Genomic DNA, 19,783 nt, shown 5'->3' with positions numbered 1-19,783 from the left:
ACACTACAACCCCCCATTGGTCCCGTAAAAAAAATATTTTGTATTTTTTCATTGCCAAGGATTATTATTGCAAAAAACAGGAAGTATCTAATCTCAACATAGGTTGATTTCAATGACCCTTTAATATGTTGTCCGGGGCATGATGCTGAAAAACTTTTTCATTATGCATAATCAACTGAAAGCTTTAGTTTCCGAGATATTCGTGAAAAACTATTGTTACTACTACATTGAATTCTACATATGCCTACGTGTATTCTACCGCCTACTCTGGCGGTGTATGGGTCAGAATGCAATTGCCTGTCTCTACTGTTTCTATACACATATAACGTCGAACAAAAACCAGTATACAGGTAGGTCTCGATTAATGCTAGTTCATATAGTGCGATATTCGATTTAGTGCGATTTTTAAAATGATACCAGGTCGCATTTTGCAAACAAAAATTGAGTGAATGCGAGGCCCGCGAGACTTCTTTCGATCCAGACATGGATCGAAGCATGCATGTTAACAGAGACTTGGATAAAATACTGCGGGTTTATCATCACATATACGAAGATATGAAAAAGCAGAAGAAAGTGCAATCAACACTGTTAAAATACCTTAAAAAAGTAATAAACATGTTTATGCTATTATAATTTAATAATATACGTATGAAAGGTATATTTCAAAATTTTGTTCGGGATTTATTACTCGCACTAATCGAGACCTACCTGTATTAGAACAATTCAACTGATCCGGATAAACGGAGTTTTAAGAGGGTCGTCCGGTGTGTCGGTTCGACTGAACTTCCGAATAGTTCCCACACCCGATTTTCTTCACCTTGATATACAGGATGTTTGCGCTAAAGTGTGACAGGTGTTTTATTGCATAACTATTGATGATACAAAAAATTGTTTATATGGAAATTGCACGGTATAATGGGGCCTATGTTTTGGCGTGAACGAAAATTTATTTACATTATTAGTTTAATAGATATGATGGTCAAGTTAAGTTTTTTAAATGGAAGTATACGAGGTCTGATCAAAAAGTTCCAGGACTTATTTTTTATAAATTTATTGAAAATTTGTACAAGTTATTTAACGTTCTCCTCTTCAAAGTACTCCCCATGGGAAGCTATACATTTTTCCCACCGGTGTTTCCATTGCAGGAAGCATCGGGAAAACGCCTCTTCTGAAATGGTGCTTAGTTCCATCAGCGATTTTTCTTGTATTTCATCAATCGTGTGAAATCTCTTTCCTTTCAGCGGGTACTTTAGCTTTGGAAACAGGAGAAAGTCCGCAGGGGCCAGATCGGGTGAGTAGGGGGGCTGTGGTAAGACTGTCATGCCGTTTTTTGTGCAAAAATCACGAATGAGCAGGGCCGTATGAGCGGGTGCGTTGTCGTGATGCAAAAGCCACTCCCCGCTTTGCCATAGTTCAGGTCTTTTTCTCCTCACTGCCTCGCGCAACTTTCTTAGGGTTTCGCGGTAACGAAAACGATTAATCGTATTACCTTGCGGAAGAAATTCGTAATAAACAACACCCTTCCAATCAAAGAAAACTGTGAGCATGACTTTCATATTCGATCTCACTTGGCGAGCTTTTTTCGGTCTCGGAGAAGAGTTTTGACGTCCACTGTGATGATTGGGTCTTGGTTTCGATGTCGTATCCGTAAACCCACGTCTCGTCCCCGGTAATGATCCTTTTTAAAAAGTTTTCGTTGTCGTTTGTCATTTCAAGAAGTTCTTGACAAACCGCAACACGGCGCTGTTTTTGTTTGTTACTCATGAGCTTGGGAACAAACTTCGCAGCAACACGGCGCATTTGCAATTTTTCGGTAAGAATTTCCTGACATGCACCAAAGGAAATTTTGCACTCCTGCGCTAATTTGCGGACGGTTAAACGACGATTTGCTCGCACAAGGGTGTTCACTTCGGCGACATGAGCGTCGTCCGTCGAGGTTGTCGGTCTTCCTGAACGAGGATTGTCTGCGGATGATGTTCGACCTTCCTTAAACCTCCCATACCACTCATGACACCGTGAACGACTCAAACATTCATCCCCGAAAGCCTCCCGTAACATTTGAAAGGTTTCCGTGAATGTTTTTTTCAATTTCACACAAAATTTCACACAAATGCGTTGCTCTTCTTTTACATTCATCATAAAATCGCTGAATGCAAATATCTTGTTTCGCTAAAACAGCTGTAGATTTGGAACCAAGAAGGTTATTGAACTTCTGCGAACACGGTCGTCCTCATGAAGGTTAGGGCTAAAAATTTATATCAATTGAACCGCGATCCGACCTTTCGTTGGCGCGCAATTTAAACAGTCTGGAACTTTTTGATCAGACCTCGTATATTTTTTTTCAGATCATGTGATAATGCTTTTCAAGACGAATTTATTAAGCTTTAATGTATACACCCGATTTTAATTAGTTTTCAAGATATACGTTTACAAATTTCCCGATTTTCAGTAGAAAATCGGTTTGAGTGGCAAGTCGTAAAAGCGGCCCTATTGTTGCGGTAAGTGCCACAACGGGGGTCTACGCCAGGAATGGCAAACCCAAAGAATAAGAAACCGCAACAATACAGCCGCTTCTGCGACTTGCCACTCAAACCGATTTTCTACTGAAAATCGGGAAATTTGTAAACGTATATCTTGAAAACTAATTAAAATCGGGTATATACATTAAAGCTTAATAAATTCGTCTTGAAAAGCATTATCACATGATCCGGAAAAAAATATATACTTCCATTTAAAAAACGAAACTTGACCATGATATTGTTACGTATCCGTCTTGGAAATTTCCTTATATGGTGTTACAAACCCTTCTCAAGAAATTTCCTTATATGGAATCGGATGTGTGCACCCGACACCAACCGTCTTCTAGAAAATTCGAGACCAACGCAAAGCAAGGGCGCGGTCCTACGGGTCACGTAGAGTCAGTCCCCACCACCCTTTTTACTCTAGTTTTTGAGTATAAAAAGGGTGGCGACAAGGGCACCTCGGGTCTAGTTGAAGTCTAGAATCAGTTCGATACACGTCAGTACGTTCTTTTTCGGATAATCTCTGCAACGAGGAAACTCTGCGAGATCGGGTATTCAAGTCCCTTTCAAGCACTCACAGTAACTATACAGTACGTTGTCGGCTGTTAAGCATTATTATAATCGTTGTAATCCGCCCCCGTTTGCTCGTGTTCGTGAAAACCGAGAAGGATTAGATTCTTGCTTCGCGGAATCGAAACTAAACTTTATTTATTCAACTCATTTCAAACGTGCAACCTAGAGTTCAATTCATTGAATACCGCGACAATTACACACAACAATTGTAAGGTCCGGAATAGAGAATTAACTCATACTAGTTTAATTTACATACTATTGTACAATTATATTTACTGTCCAGAAACCCACTAAGGTGTACCTTTACCGCTCGAGGTACATCAATCAAGTTACGAGACCTAATACTAACGCTTCCTGCGGCTCCCTACGTTAGCCATACGTAGGTTCGTCCACCATAGCCAACCTCCTGGAGCTCCCTACGTTAGCCATACGTAGGTTCGTCTCCACGTCTACTTCCTTAGGCTCCCAGTGTTAATAACAACACTGGTCAAGCCATTAACAATTACCATTTACCTAAATTAAGCCCCGGCTACGCAGCCGCCCCCTCCGGCACGTAACAAAACTGGTGACAGCGGTGGGATCCACTGTATAAATATCCGTAAGGATACCGTGGATACAACTGGACTTGTATTATAATTGTTCTATAGGATTTTCGCGTTAAAATGCCAGAAACCAGGCTTTCGGCTGACGAAGTCGCGAATCTTACCTTAACAATGGCTAATTCTATGGCCTTGTTAACACAGCGTAATTGTATTCAATTCGCTACCGCGCCGATACCCACTTTCGATGGCGAGAATCCAGCTTTGTCGGTTTTCGCTCAGAGTGTAGAAAACGGGCTCGCGTTAATACCAGATACGTCGGAAACAGAGTATCTGAGTATCGTGTTGACTAAACTCACCGGTCCGGCGCGGATTAGTATCCAAGATAAACAATTCAACAATGTAACTCAATTGTTACAACATTTGAAAAAACGATACGCTCCTGGGAAGAACTTGGCGTATTTCCAAGCTGAGGTTTCGCGCCTTAAAATCCGTGAGGACGAATCACTAAGGAAGTACATCGACAGAGCCAGCAAACTTGCCCATGGATCTCGTATCGCGATCCGCGAGAGGTACACGACCAACGTGGATCAGCTCATCAAGGAGATGGAAATGGACATCTTGGAGAATTTCCTTGAGGGTTTACCGGAGCGTGTGGCCTGGAGAATCGCCGCTCTGGACAAAAAGATTAAAACTTTAGAAGAGGCGTACGAAGCTGTGTTACAAATTGAACGTCGCCTCAAGAACCGACGACAGATTCAGGAGAAGGCATCACCTAGTCGTCGTAGAGAAGAGGATTTTCTCAGCTGGAGACGTCCTCGAGAGAAGGAACACAGGCGTGTGTACCCTCAGTCACCGTCACCCTATCGGCAAAGACCAAGGGATCGCAGCACATCTGGTTCCGAACCGGAGTTCGAAGAACGAGCTTCACGTGCAACGGCGTTGACTTTACGTAAGCATGATTATTCACGCTCTCCAAACCACTCACCGGAGGCGCCAAAATATGACGAGCCGTTCAACACCAAACACGATGTTTACGACTTTTATTGCGCAAACTGCAGTACGGTCGGACACGGTTGGAAGGATTGTGAAAAATCACCTCGCCGCGAAAGACCCCGATTCCAGTATCGAAGGGAGTCACGAGGGAATTTCTCACCTTTGAGGAAACCTTTAAACTCCAACAACGCTCACCCAAACGGCGAGGCGGTGAGCGTACGCAACGAAGATCGCCGGAAAATGGTCCGATTTGCAGACCAGAAGCAGGAAGACGAATCAAGGAAGCACCAACCCCACGCATCAGGATCAAGGTTCCAGAACTGGAAAAAGGAACGGGAGAATTTCTAATTGATGGAGGAGCTTCTGTAAATCTGGTAGTTCTTCATGCTCTAGGAGAAAAGGCCGGAATCACATCGAAGGAAGGTCTTAAAATCGCTGGGCTCGCATCATCTACGATCCGAACCTTGGGAACTACCAGTTTGCAAATTAATGGATCTGCTACGGAATTTTACGTAGTAGAGGACTTGCCTATTTCCGCTGATGGACTCATAGGAAGCCCTTTTTTATTACAGGAAGGGGCTGAAATTTCCTATTACCATAAAACCTTGGTAACTCGTAACCAACCTATTAAACCTATATTCTTCAGTAACGCTGAGGAGATGGAACTGCATCCAGTATTGCCAATTAAACATAGATTGCCAGGACGCACAGCTCTCCAAATTGCAGTTCCAGTCGCAAATCCGGAGGTTATGGAAGGGTACCTAGCACGAATCAAGACTCCTGAACAGGTCTACATTGGAGAAGCAGCAGTCTGCAATCATGATGGAATTTGCTATGTCCTAGCCACAAACACCGGAGAAGACGAAATCGAAATCGACATTGAACCACAACGCATACATCCGTATGAGATTTTTGACTCATCAGATGACGATCCTATTCCTTCGTATCTAGCAAAGGAAACAAAGGAAGACAGAACTACACGTATCCAAGATCTTTTAAGGACCGATCATCTAAACTCTGAAGAACGACAACATGTGTTCAAAATTGTCAGGGAATTTTTTGATAGATTTTTCCTACCTGGAGATAACCTGGGCAAGGTTCCAAATTTTCATCACTCTATTTACACAACAGACGACATTCCGATTAATACTAGACAGTATCGGTACCCACCAGTACATCAGGAGGAGATACAACGACAGGTTGGAGCTCTGCTATCGCAGGGTATTATTAGACCATCCACCTCACCATACAATTCTCCTTTATGGATTGTACCGAAGAAACCGGACGCCGATGGTAACAAACGTTGGCGAATGGTAATCGACTTTCGTGCATTAAACGAAAAAACAACAGGCGACAAGTTTCCATTACCTAATATTCCAGAAATACTAGACAAGGTAGGCGGAGCAAAATACTTCTCAATATTTGATTTGGCAAATGGATTTCATCAGATTGAAATGAACCCAAAGGACAGACAGAAGACCGCGTTTACAACCCCACATGGACATTTCGAGTTTGTGCGTATGCCTTTTGGTTTGAAGAACGCACCACCGACATTCCAACGCGTCATGAACCGGGTAACATCAGGCCTGGAAAACGTACTTGTGTTCATAGATGATATGATTGTTTTTTCTTCATCGCTGCGTGAACACGAAATTAAAGTTAAAAAACTATTCGATCGCCTCAGGGAATATGGACTTACTCTACAGACTAATAAATGCGAATTCCTACGCAAAGAGGTTGCCTATCTGGGACACATTTTGTCTGCTGACGGGGTTAAACCAGATCCTAGGAAACTTCACGCCGTAAAAAACTTTCCGATTCCAAAAACACAGAAGAATGTGCAACAGTTTCTGGGACTGACGGGATACTATCGCCGATTCATCAAGGATTACTCTCTAAAGGCAAAACCACTAGTTCAGCTGTTGGGAAAAGGAACCCCTTTCCAACGGACTGAAGAACAACAAGGGAGTTTTGAACTATTGTGTAAAGAACTCTGTACACAACCAATATTACAATATCCAGATTTTGAACGACCATTTGTTATCACGACGGATGCTTCGGATCAAGCGATTGGGGCAGTTTTAAGCCAAGGAGAAATTGGACGAGACTTACCAATTGCATACGCTTCTCGAAGTTTGAATCCAGCCGAAAGAAATTATTCAGCAACGGAAAAGGAGTGTCTAGCCATGGTATACGCAGTACAGTATTTCCGACCATATGTCTTCGGACGAAGATTTACACTTGTCACGGATCATCGACCGCTGGTTTGGTTACATTCAGTTAAAGACCCCACTTCACGGCTAGTAAAATGGAAATTAAGACTCTTAGAGTACGAGTACGATGTTATTCACAAGCCTGGGAAAATAAACAAAAACGCAGACGCTTTATCCCGGAACCCTCCTACGGTCTGTCTCCCTTTGATTCCACGAGAAGACAAGGAGTTCAAAGTGCCAATACCAAACCCGGACCCTCAGCCGGATACCATTGGTCGACGCATCCATGAATTGCGACGAGATCGGGAGAAAAGACCAACATACACGGAAGATACCAGCAGTTCTGATGAAGCGACAATCACGCCTCAACCCCGATCAATTAGAAGAAGGAAAATACATCAAGATCCAACCGACAGGATCACACCAATCATAAAATCACCATTACCTACCCCTTCACAAAATCTGTTGGAACTACGGGATGATATCAACCTAACCTCTCCATTTATGCCAATAGCGCATTCCACTCAAACCGCTGGTCATTTCATACCAAGTCCAACCACTTCCGAGACTCCACAAAATACTGAAGATTTAATATCTTTCAACGAAGAGGAAAACAGTCAGACTACCATAAGGCCTGCGTCTACTGTCGTGGAACTACCTGACCCTCCTACACCACCAACAGACGGACCAGATGTTCAAGGTTTACAACCACCCCTACAACCTGCCAGACCGCAGACTCCACCGGGTACACAAATTCAAGAAAGCACTCCAATGCACTTTAGTAATACTCTGCCCATCTGCTATGAATCAGCAGCGGACTCATTATCATCACACCCAGAAGACTCATCATCGGAAGAAGAACAAGATGATCACGGCCGCTGTAAAATAATAAATTGCGAAGAAACGCTCATCACCACAAAGGGAAACTACGCACACTTGACATCCGCAGATTGCCAACTAATTGATCCTGGAGGAAGAATGCTTGTCGATGTTGGCTATCTCGAAAGGAGGACCTCTGCAACAATAATCCAAAGAAAGGACAAGTCATTACCACATCCAGGCAAGAATTTCAAATCTTTACCGTTTTTGTTACACGGAATTTTTGGGAAGAAATCAAAGAAGAAGACGTCGTTTCGGCACTGCAAAACTTGAGAACCGCTCTCAGAGAAACCAGGACAACAAATATTCGACTGACTATAACCAGGAAGCAGGATCGACCTACCATTCAGAGATATCAAGCCCTGATTAATAAAGTATTTAAAGATACCAGCATAGAGATTACCCTATGCCTGGGAACAATAAGGTTACCATCTGAAAACATCCGAAAACAAATAATAGAGGAAGCCCATAGCAGTTTATTAGAAGGACATAAAGGAGTAACAAAAACCTACAAACGTATAAGAGCAAAATATTCATGGCCAGGAATGAGAAATGATATTCAAGAGTTCATCAGGAAATGCAAAAGCTGTCAGGAACAGAAGTTAGTGAGAGCGAAAACTCGACAACCGATGCTAATCACAGACACACCATTGGAAGCGTTTGATAAAATCGCTCTAGACACTGTTGGACCACTCCCTGAGACTTCTGGGGGAAACCGCCACATCTTAACCATGCAGGATAACTTGACCAAATATTGCATAGCCGTTGCACTACCAAACATCAAAGCTACAACCATAGCTGATGCGTTCGCGAGACATTTCATTTCAATTTTCGGAACACCTCGTGAAATTTTAACGGATAGAGGAACAAGCTTTATGGGAAAAGTCATGACGCACTTGGCAGAAATTTTCAAAATTAAACAAGTTACTACTTCAGGTTACAGACCACAAACCAATGGTTCTCTGGAGAGAAGTCATATCGTACTTATAGAATACTTAAAACATTACATGGATTCATACGAGGACTGGGACCTGTACCTACCTTTCGCAACGCTATCCTACAACACGTCAGTTCACGAAGCTACCAATTTCACCCCGCACGAGCTGATCTTTGGAAAACCAGCCCGACAACCAAGTTCTTTTCCAGAGGGAGAAGAATTGGATACTTATGGAACTTACCTCACTCATCTAATCACAAGACTGACTGAAACCCGCAACATAGCAGCAGATAATTTAAACACCGCAAAGGACGATCGCAATACAAACCGGACAAATGGGTAGTTGGCTCAAGGAGTACCGCACCGGGCCCATTATAAGGTCACAGGGACCTTTCCAGCCAGGCAGCGGCAAGTTCAACCTTGGACGTGCCAGCCAGACACGAGACCCAAAGGCAATCGACCAGGGAACCTCAATGGCATCGCAACGAGGAAAAGAGAACCGACAACCTGCGGTGTCCTACATCTGGGAGAATGGGTTGCTCCTGGCCCAGATCACCGATGACAACATCACAACCTGGACGCCGGGTGATAGCCTGAGGAAACGCAGGAAACTGCGCCCAGGCACCCCTCCACCAACATGGGACCAGCCACTCCAAGGACCAGCATCCAACCGATCAACCAGCAACGGTGGCCATCAATCAAAGACTCCCTAAGCTAAGTCCCCACATATACACAATTACGTACACGCACACCACACATCGCAATAGTTCAGTTCAAAAGTAATAGAATCATTTGGCAATTTTGGTGTACTCATCCGACTCCGAATGGTGAAAGCATCGTAACAAACGATGTTTCATCTTAGAGGGGAGATGTTACGTATCCGTCTTGGAAATTTCCTTATATGGTGTTACAAACCCTTCTCAAGAAATTTCCTTATATGGAATCGGATGTGTGCACCCGACACCAACCGTCTTCTAGAAAATTCAAGACCAACGCAAAGCAAGGGCGCGGTCCTACGGGTCACGTAGAGTCAGTCCCCACCACCCTTTTTACTCTAGTTTTTGAGTATAAAAAGGGTGGCGACAAGGGCACCTCGGGTCTAGTTGAAGTCTAGAATCAGTTCGATACACGTCAGTACGTTCTTTTTCGGATAATCTCTGCAACGAGGAAACTCTGCGAGATCGGGTATTCAAGTCCCTTTCAAGCACTCACAGTAACTATACAGTACGTTGTCGGCTGTTAAGCATTATTATAATCGTTGTAATCCGCCCTCGTTTGCTCGTGTTCGTGAAAACCGAGAAGGATTAGATTCTTGCTTCGCGGAATCGAAACTAAACTTATTTTATTCAACTCATTTCAAACGTGCAACCTAGAGTTCAATTCATTGAATACCGCGACAATTACACACAACAATTGTAAGGTCCGGAATAGAGAATAAACTCATACTAGTTTAATTTACATACTATTGTACAATTATATTTACTGTCCAGAAACCCACTAAGGTGTACCTTTACCGCTCGAGGTACATCAATCAAGTTACGAGACCTAATACTAACGTTTCCTGCGGCTCCCTACGTTAGCCATACGTAGGTTCGTCCGCATATCACTCTCCTGAGGCTCCCTACGTTAGCCATACGTAGGTTCGTCCACCATAGCCAACCTCCTGGAGCTCCCTACGTTAGCCATACGTAGGTTCGTCTCCACGTCTACTTCCTTAGGCTCCCAGTGTTAATAACAACACTGGTCAAGCCATTAACAATTACCATTTACCTAAATTAAGCCCCGGCTACGCAGCCGCCCCCTCCGGCACGTAACAATATCATTTAAACTAATACTGTAAATAAATTTTCGTTCACGCCAAAACATAGGCCCCATTGTACCATTTTTCATACATTACTAAATGATTATTGTGTATTCTTATGTAATTGATAATTAAAAAAAAAAAATTGGAGCTTCAGATTCGGGGCTCGAATCTGCGACAAAAAAGTTTCCAGCGGTACCGTAGTCGGAGGCCTTACCCACTCACCCACCGCCATCGTTGCAACACTTTTTAATATTTTAGAAGATAAGGTGCGTGATTTTCAATTATTTACAATAACTTTACTCTCTCCATTCAGATCTTGCTCCATCCAACGCAAAAATATAAAAAAAACACAATCCACTAACTATATAAAGGTACTGTAAAAATTGAAGGTATTTCTCAAGTTATCGCACAAAATATGACGAAAATGATGGTTTTTGATTTTTGTAAATACGATGCACCACACCTAAAAATCTGAAAAAAATTGGAGATAATAGTCATGCTAATATCTAACTACTGTGAAAGTAAAAATCTAGTCGCTCGAAAGCTTCTACCCGAAATCTCAATTTTTCGACTTTTTTCTCCGTTTTTGATTTTTCACGCCTGGGATTTGCAACCGAAAAATCTGAAAAAATCTACAATCATAAAGAAACATGTCTAGAATATTTTAGAATTTTTGCAGATTTTTTGCATATTGTTAAATAGGAGGAATATGGCAAAAACTACTTTTTGTTTTTTACCCTGTAACTACCCTTCCGGTTGAGGTACAGGGTTGAAACTTGGTGTACCATGGTTTTTTGGGATAAGCTATCCAATGGTGCATTGCGAAGTAAAATCGGCTCAAGGGCACTTTTGACCATCTTATCCTGCTATACCCTTTGAACCAAAGTTTATCCTTGATTATAAAAGAAAGTTCCTAAAAGGATTTTTGGCAACAAGGCCTCGTTTGCCTTCTACATCTCCTCAAAGTTTGGACAGTTTGTACTGCATATTTCGGAAAATATTAATTTCAGATAAAAAAGTTAAACAAAAAATGAAGCTCTTAAAAAGCTCTACAAAGAAGGTTATATACGTTGTGACCCGTTTTAACGTGGGTGCACTCTATATTTTACTTCAACACAAATGTTAATCGCAATTATAATACGTTGGGCGCCAGCCACGTTTCGTGGCAATCTAAAAGTGGAGGGAAAGTGGGTAGAAGCGGGGTCTTTACAGGGGATGGGACTCGTGGCACTTACGTCCGTACAATATGTCGCGGGGGAGTACGCAGGGAGGATTGTCGGGGGAAGAGAGGTCTCAGGGTGGGAAGGGTTCTCAGGAAGTTCGTTACGTTACGCGTAGGAGGATGATTGTAGACGGGACTGATAGGGGTTGGGCAAGGGAGTTTCGCAGTGTATAATGTGGAAGAGGCAAACAATACGCAAACCCGAATGCGCAGTCGAAGATCGCCGTTGCCGGAACTCAGACAATACCGAGATACAATTTTATGTAATCCAAAGGGCTCACCAAACGGTGCACTCCTCACACGTGCCAAGACACTCTCACTTCAAGATCGCTCTCTATAAATCTCTCCTTTCTATCTCTCTCCAAAGATCTCCTTAAACGCTTCTATTACTCTGTCTAAACGCTCGCTATTCTAGCCTAGGGCTCAATGACGGCTCGTTGCCGCTGCTGCGTCGACGAGATCGTCGCAGGATACTTTGGGGAGGGGATGGGACTAGGAAGGGGGCCTCTTCCGGTAACGGGATAGATCGATTATCGATTGTCGATTTGCCGGTGATCGGGGTCAATGGGGCTGACGGATATCCTGCGGTGACGGGTGGGCTGAGGTCTTCGGGCTCGACGACAGATGGCTCCGGGTGGGCGTTTTCGCAATCCTTTGGGCAGCTACATTTGGGTTTTTTAAAGTCCCACGTTGCTCCCTTTTCGCTGGAGGGTTGGGTATCTGTCGCCGGCCTCGAAGCTCCTGTTGAGAGTGGTCCTTCGTGGTTCTGTCCGTCGCCTCCATCGTCCCGACACTGGTGGGCTGGGAAAAGGGGTAAAGTGAGAAAGGGGTTAAGGGTTATCTTGAGGTGGGAGTGTGAGGTGGGAGAAGCGCAGCGATTGTAACGGGGGGGCACGGGTGTCACCACGTTACAACGTATAATTATTATTGATGTATTAGGTTAGGTTTATTAATATTTTCATTAATCTTAATATTTATTAATATTAGATTTATTCGTATTTTTTGTAGAGCTTGTTAAGAGCTTCATTTTTTGTTTCAAGCTTTTTTCTGTGAAATCAATATTTTTGGAGATTTTTCGAGGCCTCGTCGCCAAAAAACCTTTTAAGGAATTATATGGATAAACGTTGGTTAAAAGGGTATAGCCGGGTATGGTAGGCAAAATGGCCCTTGAACTAAATTAAATTCATAATGCGTCATTCGATAGCATATCAAAAGAAAATACTGTACACCAATTTCCAATCCTTTATCTTAACCAGGGGGGCAGTGGGGGGGGGGGGGGGGCAAAAGACGTCAGATCGTGCCCCATTTCTGCTATTCAATAACATTCGAAAATTCTGATACACTACAAACACGGTAGCGCATATTAGGGTATTTTTTCAGATTTTTTCATTGCAAATCCTAGTTGTAAAAAATAAAAACCCGAACAAACAATCTGAAGAAACGCGATTTGTTATTGAAAATGGAAAAGCACTACTTTTATATTACTGTGGTAATAACATATTAGTATAGGTATTATTCTTGAATTTTTTCAGACTTTTTGTTGTGGTGCAACGTAGTTAAAAATATCAAAAACCAATTATTTCGCATGAATAAAAAGTAACTTCTACTTTGAATTTTTATTTCCTTTGTGACGATACGTTTCCGATTCATTTCTTGGGATTGGGAACATTGTATCGGAGCACTTGTTAAACAAACAAGAATCAAAGAAGACCGTGCTGTGGACGAAATAATTGATAAGACTGGATTTGCCAAAAAAAAGAGAGCCTTTTAATGGTCCAATATTTAAACATAAAGGCAAAAAGAAATACAATAAAGCAATATACAGTGTCACGTTTAGGTCTTTCGCTACTTATGCGAAGGAGAAGATACCGCGAGTAGTACGAGCGTACGATTTCCCCTACGCGTCTCAAGGAGTGGTTCGCGTTCGCGAAGGCAGAAGGAACGGTGAAGTCAGTAACGAGACGTAGTTTTGCGGTGTAAAAAAGAAAATATCGATTTATTCAGAAAGATGGTGATTGAAGTATGGCAAAATAGCCGATCACAGAATGGTAGTAGCACCGCAAATATTATGGCAGTTTACGCGTTCAACAATCAACGGAACGCAATTCTCATCTAATAGATGTTCAATAGACGCGCAGATTATGTAAATATAATATACAACGAACTTGACTAGATTGATCGTCAATAAGCACGCAGATCGGATTCACACGAATCGAAAGTGTAATAAAAAAAAAATGGTAACGCAAAAGAAAAGATTTCAACCAGTCGAGCGACTTTAACGCGACCCAAAAACTCAGTCTTCTTTTAATACGGAAAAATGACTGGTTGAATAACGCATTTAAATCTCATGGAATAATTATAATAGAATATAAAGTAATATAAGAAAATATAACGTAAAGAAAAATCTCAACCAGTCGAGCGACTTTAACGCGACTCAAAAAACTCAGTCTTCATTTATACGGAAAAATGACTGGTTGAATAACGCATTTTAAGAAATATGAGAAAATATATGAAAAGAATAACGTAAAGTATCCGAACGCAAAATCGTGACCCTGCTCGGAATGCGAAAAGTAATATATACACAACGGTTACAATATTTCGTTGGTCGTCTACGATTCAAACGTCTTTCGCCAAGGACGAGTTATTGTTCGCTCGATTTGTTTCGGAAACATATACCGAAATCACGACGCACGAAGGTCGCGTGATCGTGGAGCGCGTAGGCAAGAGAGGAACGTTTGAATTTATTAACCGTGCAGCGAAATATTAACTTTTACGCGTCTCTTAAATCGCAGAATGGCGAGCCAGTGGATTCCGAGGATACTTCCGGTTCAGCGAGGTTTTCACCTGCGAACCTCAGATCGACAGGGGCACTGACTTCACGATTTCAGTCACAATCAGAGGATGAGAAAGTCGCGCACTAAGTCCCGACCCTCGACTCCTTTGCAGACTGAAATACGTGTATTTAAGAGAATCCGATAACCGTGGATTTGCCGGAATCCGTCAACGTTCTTCCTGGAGTACGAAGCGTGCTCAAGGAAGAAATAAAGACTGCCAAGAGCGAGATCACGGCCCTCCAAATTGCAATGTAAAATTGCCAGAACACAAGCAAAACGGGGATGGCTCGACTAGGTTTCCCTAGGAGTCAACGTCGTCTTGGATATGCCTGTGTAGGGCGATCTTTCGAGGGTGCTGAGTCCCAAGATAGAAGGCCACTACTTAATGAAAGGGAGGTGTCCAAGCTCGGGCTCTAGTCACGACTTGCTGGATCGCAATCTTTAGACGGTTGTCTCTTGGAAGAGAGCCGTAGGTGAAAGCGTCCGTTCTGCTTGTCGTTTGGGACCAGAGTGTCGATCGATGGATCGACACTGAGCTCCTTCGATCCGGCGTTCGAAGGAGGGGATCCGCGCACGCGCTCCACTTAGAAAAAGAAGTAGGGATAGCACATACCATCGCTATAGTTCCGATCTCCCAAGAAAAATCTATACTACTTGTTTTATACTATGTGACTGTACGAATGTACGGTTACAACAGTAAAACCTGGATAAATGCAACGAAAGAATGCTTGGATAAGTGCAACATCGCTATCCCCTCCACTTGGGGGGATCCCCCTAGGCGAACCGAGCCGCTCAACGAGGAAACCGTGTAATATGATCCGACCGTAATATCGGTGTGACTAATACTAATTGAACGATAAAACATTTTTATTTTTAACTTTTTCTTAATGAAACTTTTACTAACGCATTTGTGAGATTTTTCTGATTAAAATGACACCAAACACGATATAGTTTGAATTATATTTATAAACAATAGTAATAGAATAAACAACATAGAATTGACACCACGACTGAATATAAATGATGTTGGCTGAATACAAAAGATGTGTACGGACACAGAATCGGCATGTCGGCTGAATAGAAAACATGTGTACGGACACAGAGTCGGCATGTCGGCTGAATAGAAAACATGTGTACGGACACAGAGTCGGCATGTCGGTTGAATAGAAAACATGTGTCCAGACGCAGAATCGACACCTCGCTTGGATAAATGAAACATTAAATGCCCAGAATCGACACCTCGCTTGGATAAATGCAACATTAAATGCCCAGAATCGACACCTCGCTTGGATAAATGCAACATTAAATGCCCAGAATCGCCACCGTGCCTGGATAAATGAAACCTTTGAAACCAGAGCCGACACCGCGACTGATTTTGATTTCGATCTCTGTTGCTTTTCGTCAACCTTTAACATCAATTTTAGCAAGTAATTATAATTGAAACTATATCGTGTTTGGTACCATTTTAATCAGAAAAATTTCACCAATGTGTTAGTAAAAGTTTCAATAAAAAAAAGTCAAAAATAAAAAAGTTTTATACTTCAATTAGTATTAGTCACACCGATACGTTTCGGCTCTTTCCTTTGATCATCGGACCTCTCTCTTTCAGCCACTGTCTGTCCCTTTCTACGTCCCAATGTTGGTTGCATTTATCCAGGTTTTACTGGACTATAGAACATATATGTATAAGCAAAAACGAAAATTAATATAAAGAATGTATGTATAAGCAGAAATGAAAATTAATATAAAGAATGTATGTATAAGCAGAAACGAAAATTAATATAAAGAATGTGATATATAATATACAGTAACGTGCAATGTCGCAACAACACGTGACGGTCCGCTCCATGGAGAACGACGAAGTACAACGACTTTTAGTCTAATCAACCGGCGCGAGCCCAGCGTCAAGTATTTAATACATATTCTGAACAAACAGGAAATAAAAATTCAAAGTAGAAGTTACTTTTTCATGCGAAATTATTGGTTTTTGCTTTTTTCAACTATGTTGCACCACAACAAAAAATCTGAAAAAATTCTCTAATATGCGTTACCGTGTTTGTAGTGGATCAGAATTTTTTCATAATTTTCGAATGTTATTAAATAGGAGAAATGGGGCACGATCTGGCGTCTCTTTTGCCCCCCCCCCGCCGGTTAAGATAAAGGGTCGAAAATTGGTGTACAGTATTTTCTTTTAATTTGGTTCAAGGGCCATTTTACCTATCTTACCATATCCTTTTCCCGCAATCGGAGGGTTGCGTCTTTTGGAACTTTATCAAAGAACCAGGCACACCAGACGACCTACTAACAGCGACGCTGGCTAAACGGAAAGTTCAGTGTCGATCCCCAAGGACCGATGCCGCGCTCGACGTGTTAAAGCACCTACCAACAAAAAATTAGAGGGGAGCCGGCACATGAAACAGAGGATCTTCGGATTTTTAATCACATGCCTAACCATGGAGCGAAACCGTTTGTATGTATTAGTGCATTATGCTTTAGAATGTAAAAAATAAACCTTAATTGCCAATACCACCTAAACAATTACCCGTTTGCAACCAAAACAAGGTACAGGCGTGTTCAACTGGGTGACTGTCATAAGATGGCAGTTTTATTAACTAATGAACGTAACACTAGGAGTTGTAGGTGGTCCACCTGTGAAAAGAAATATTCACACAAATAAGATTAAAATCCGAATGGTAACTTACCCGTTTTTTTTTTTCACAAAAATAGTCTGTCGATGCAAATGTGAGATGGAGCCTGAAATGGAAAATGTTCGGTATACGCGACAGAAGTACACGCGGCGGAAATACACACGGAAACGTACACACGACGAAAATACACACGGAAAAACTACACGCGGCGGAAATACACGTGGAAAAACTACACGCGACGAAAAAAATACATTTGTAATTGTATACAATTTCAAAACTGACTCGCCAGTACTACAAAAAAACCTACGACATCCTACTCTAAATCGTCACTATGTAAAGTTAATTGTTGGAAATTACTACTATCACTACGCGGAGTGTACAAATTAGAACCTACTGTAACGACCCAACGATAGGTACGTCACTGCACCGACTTGTAGGGAGAGCGGTTCCCTTAGAAGGCGACTCGTAATAATGAAACAGGGATTATAGGTTCGTGTGGTGTGCGGTTGAGGAGTAAAATCCAAACATCAATGTATCAGACTAATAGTTGTTTGTTTATTCAAGAAGGTAAGTGAATGTTAATTGAATATGATATAGCTCTGAATGTAATAAGAAATAAAATCGCTGGTATAACAATAGATGCGGCTAGAATAGGAATACAATAAGAAATTATAATGAATTCGCCCTAGATTTGGAAATACAGTGAAAAATATATGATTAGTAATATATATATATATATATAATTAGAATTAATATTAAGTAATTAGTAATAAATGATAATTAATAATAATCGATAATAGCGCGGAGCTGACTATAGGTACAGCCAACACTCTGAATAAAGACCAACTACGCTAAGTACTGGAAATTATTATCAAAAGCAACTTGTACTATTCCCTCAGATATGAACAGACCACTGTACAGGTCGCAATCGGTTTCTGGGCAAGCCAGAGCTATGTGTAGTACAGACCTTGATCAAGGAGCTCCGCTCCTCGCTACCTCTTTACACTTGATAGGTGACTAAACCCACATGTAGTGAACGCGTTGCGTACCATGAGTAGAAGGTCTGTAGATCCGTAGAAACTTGTACGTGTCGCTGAAAGGAATTTAGTTTAGCATCGGTTACTCTGTCGCTATATTCCTACCTAAGTGGTTCAGCGCTGAGAAACCGTAGCTTTTCCTCTAATGATAGAGTGGTAGCTGCCCTCGACCTAAGTCGAAGTCGAGCCGAGAATGGTCGAAACCAAACTGACTTTTCTTCGCGCTGCACACCTCTATTTATAGTCAGGTTTTGCTGACTTAGCGCTTTTTTTCAATATAGGATTACTTCAGGTATCTGGAATTTCCCATCACGTGACGGTCGAGCATCCCCGCTCCTTAATTCACGCGGCCTCCCTACTCTGGGACTTTACCCCACCGCGAGATCATCGGGGTTGCTGGCGCACACGTGGTCGCTTGTCGATAATTTACCGATGATCTAGCTTACCGGCTGAACATTTATCGACTTATTTTAATATTACGATTAATTTCTAAATTGGGGAACCGCTGGGACGTTACACTATCATCAATTCTAAATGCCTGTCGTCAACAAATATTGTGCGACTGCATTCCTGCTTAGCTTTGAGCGCTGTGCGCACTAAACATATAGAATTTAGTAAATCGCTGCTTACCTTAGTCCTCTTTCTATTTTTCACATCAGGCAACATGGAGAAAATTCTTTCCGATTCTGCATTAGAATGCGGAAGACATCGAACTACATTTAACAACGAGGTGAGCTGTGAAACTATACCCTTTTTCGCTATATCGATCCACAGCTCGTCGAAAGAAGAATGAAACCATTGTTTTCTATCCTCGCGACTTGATGCAAAATATAGAGAATCCCATTCCCTTCCTAAACCTGCAATATCGAAGTGGCCTAACCTACGCGCGACCGCAATTACCTTAACCAAAATTTTTCTTTCTATCCCTACTCCCGAAAACGTTGGCATATGTAATAAAAACAGTTACATCCCGTAAAAATACATCGTCGTGAGGAAGACGATTGCGTATTTCATTACTTACGGTAACGTAGAAACGCAAGCAATTTTCGCGGAAGTTAATAATTTCACTTTCTATTACACCGTTCTGCAATGTCTCTTCCAAGTGCAGTTCAAACTCAGTTTCAAGTTTCACTTCATTTAGTGGAACTTGATTAGATTGGCAGGAGAAATCCATCTGCCTAACTAAATCTGAATGTTTAATTAGAGCAGGTTTCAAAAAACTGCACAAGAAAAATTGAAGCAGCCTCGCTGATGCAGGCTGCAATTCCGGGATCATAGTTTCTCTATCCTGGAAAGAGGCATTATAGACATTTAAAATGTTTAAGGTATATTCGAGAAAATAAAAATACCCTTTAATAATGGGGTTATTGAATAATAATAAATAATTTTCAGCGACATTAGATTTTTCGGAAAATACCTGTTCTGTGAAGAATCTAATCAAATTGTCCCAAATTTCCAAAAATCGCTGAACGCACTGGTGCATCGCCAACCAGCGCGTGTCCAACAGTTTCAGAACTTTCAGCGGACAGTTCTGATAGCTTTCCTGAAACTGCCGGAAAATTGCAGCTCGTTTAGGGCT

General features: G+C 41.9%; 1 protein-coding gene across 1 annotated transcript; it reads left to right on the top strand.

Moving 5' to 3' along the window:
- Positions 1-3,808: 3,808 nt before the first annotated feature.
- On the top strand, positions 3,809-18,188 carry LOC123988239. Its single transcript, XM_046287479.1, has 4 exons — positions 3,809-4,840; positions 5,203-7,183; positions 7,451-7,588; positions 18,067-18,188. The coding sequence occupies exons 1-4, from the start codon at positions 3,809-3,811 to the stop codon at positions 18,186-18,188; spliced, it is 3,273 nt and encodes a 1,090-aa protein (XP_046143435.1).
- Positions 18,189-19,783: the final 1,595 nt, after the last annotated feature.

This window comes from Osmia bicornis, chromosome 1 (assembly GCF_907164935.1).
Source record: "Osmia bicornis bicornis chromosome 1, iOsmBic2.1, whole genome shotgun sequence".
NCBI lineage: Eukaryota > Metazoa > Arthropoda > Insecta > Hymenoptera > Megachilidae > Osmia > Osmia bicornis.
This window is presented reverse-complemented; position numbering and strand designations above follow the sequence as displayed.

What these genes read in the sequence shown, in the direction of transcription:
- LOC123988239 (XM_046287479.1), top strand. Translation starts at nt 3,809, where the DNA reads ATGGCTAATTCTATGGCCTTGTTAACACAGCGTAATTGTATTCAATTC. An exon ending in CTCACCCAAACGGCGAGGCG is followed by an intron (nt 4,841 to 5,202) that starts GTGAGCGTACGC and finishes TTTTTATTACAG; the next exon opens with GAAGGGGCTGAAATTTCCTA. An exon ending in ATACACGGAAGATACCAGCA is followed by an intron (nt 7,184 to 7,450) that starts GTTCTGATGAAG and finishes CTTTCAACGAAG; the next exon opens with AGGAAAACAGTCAGACTACC.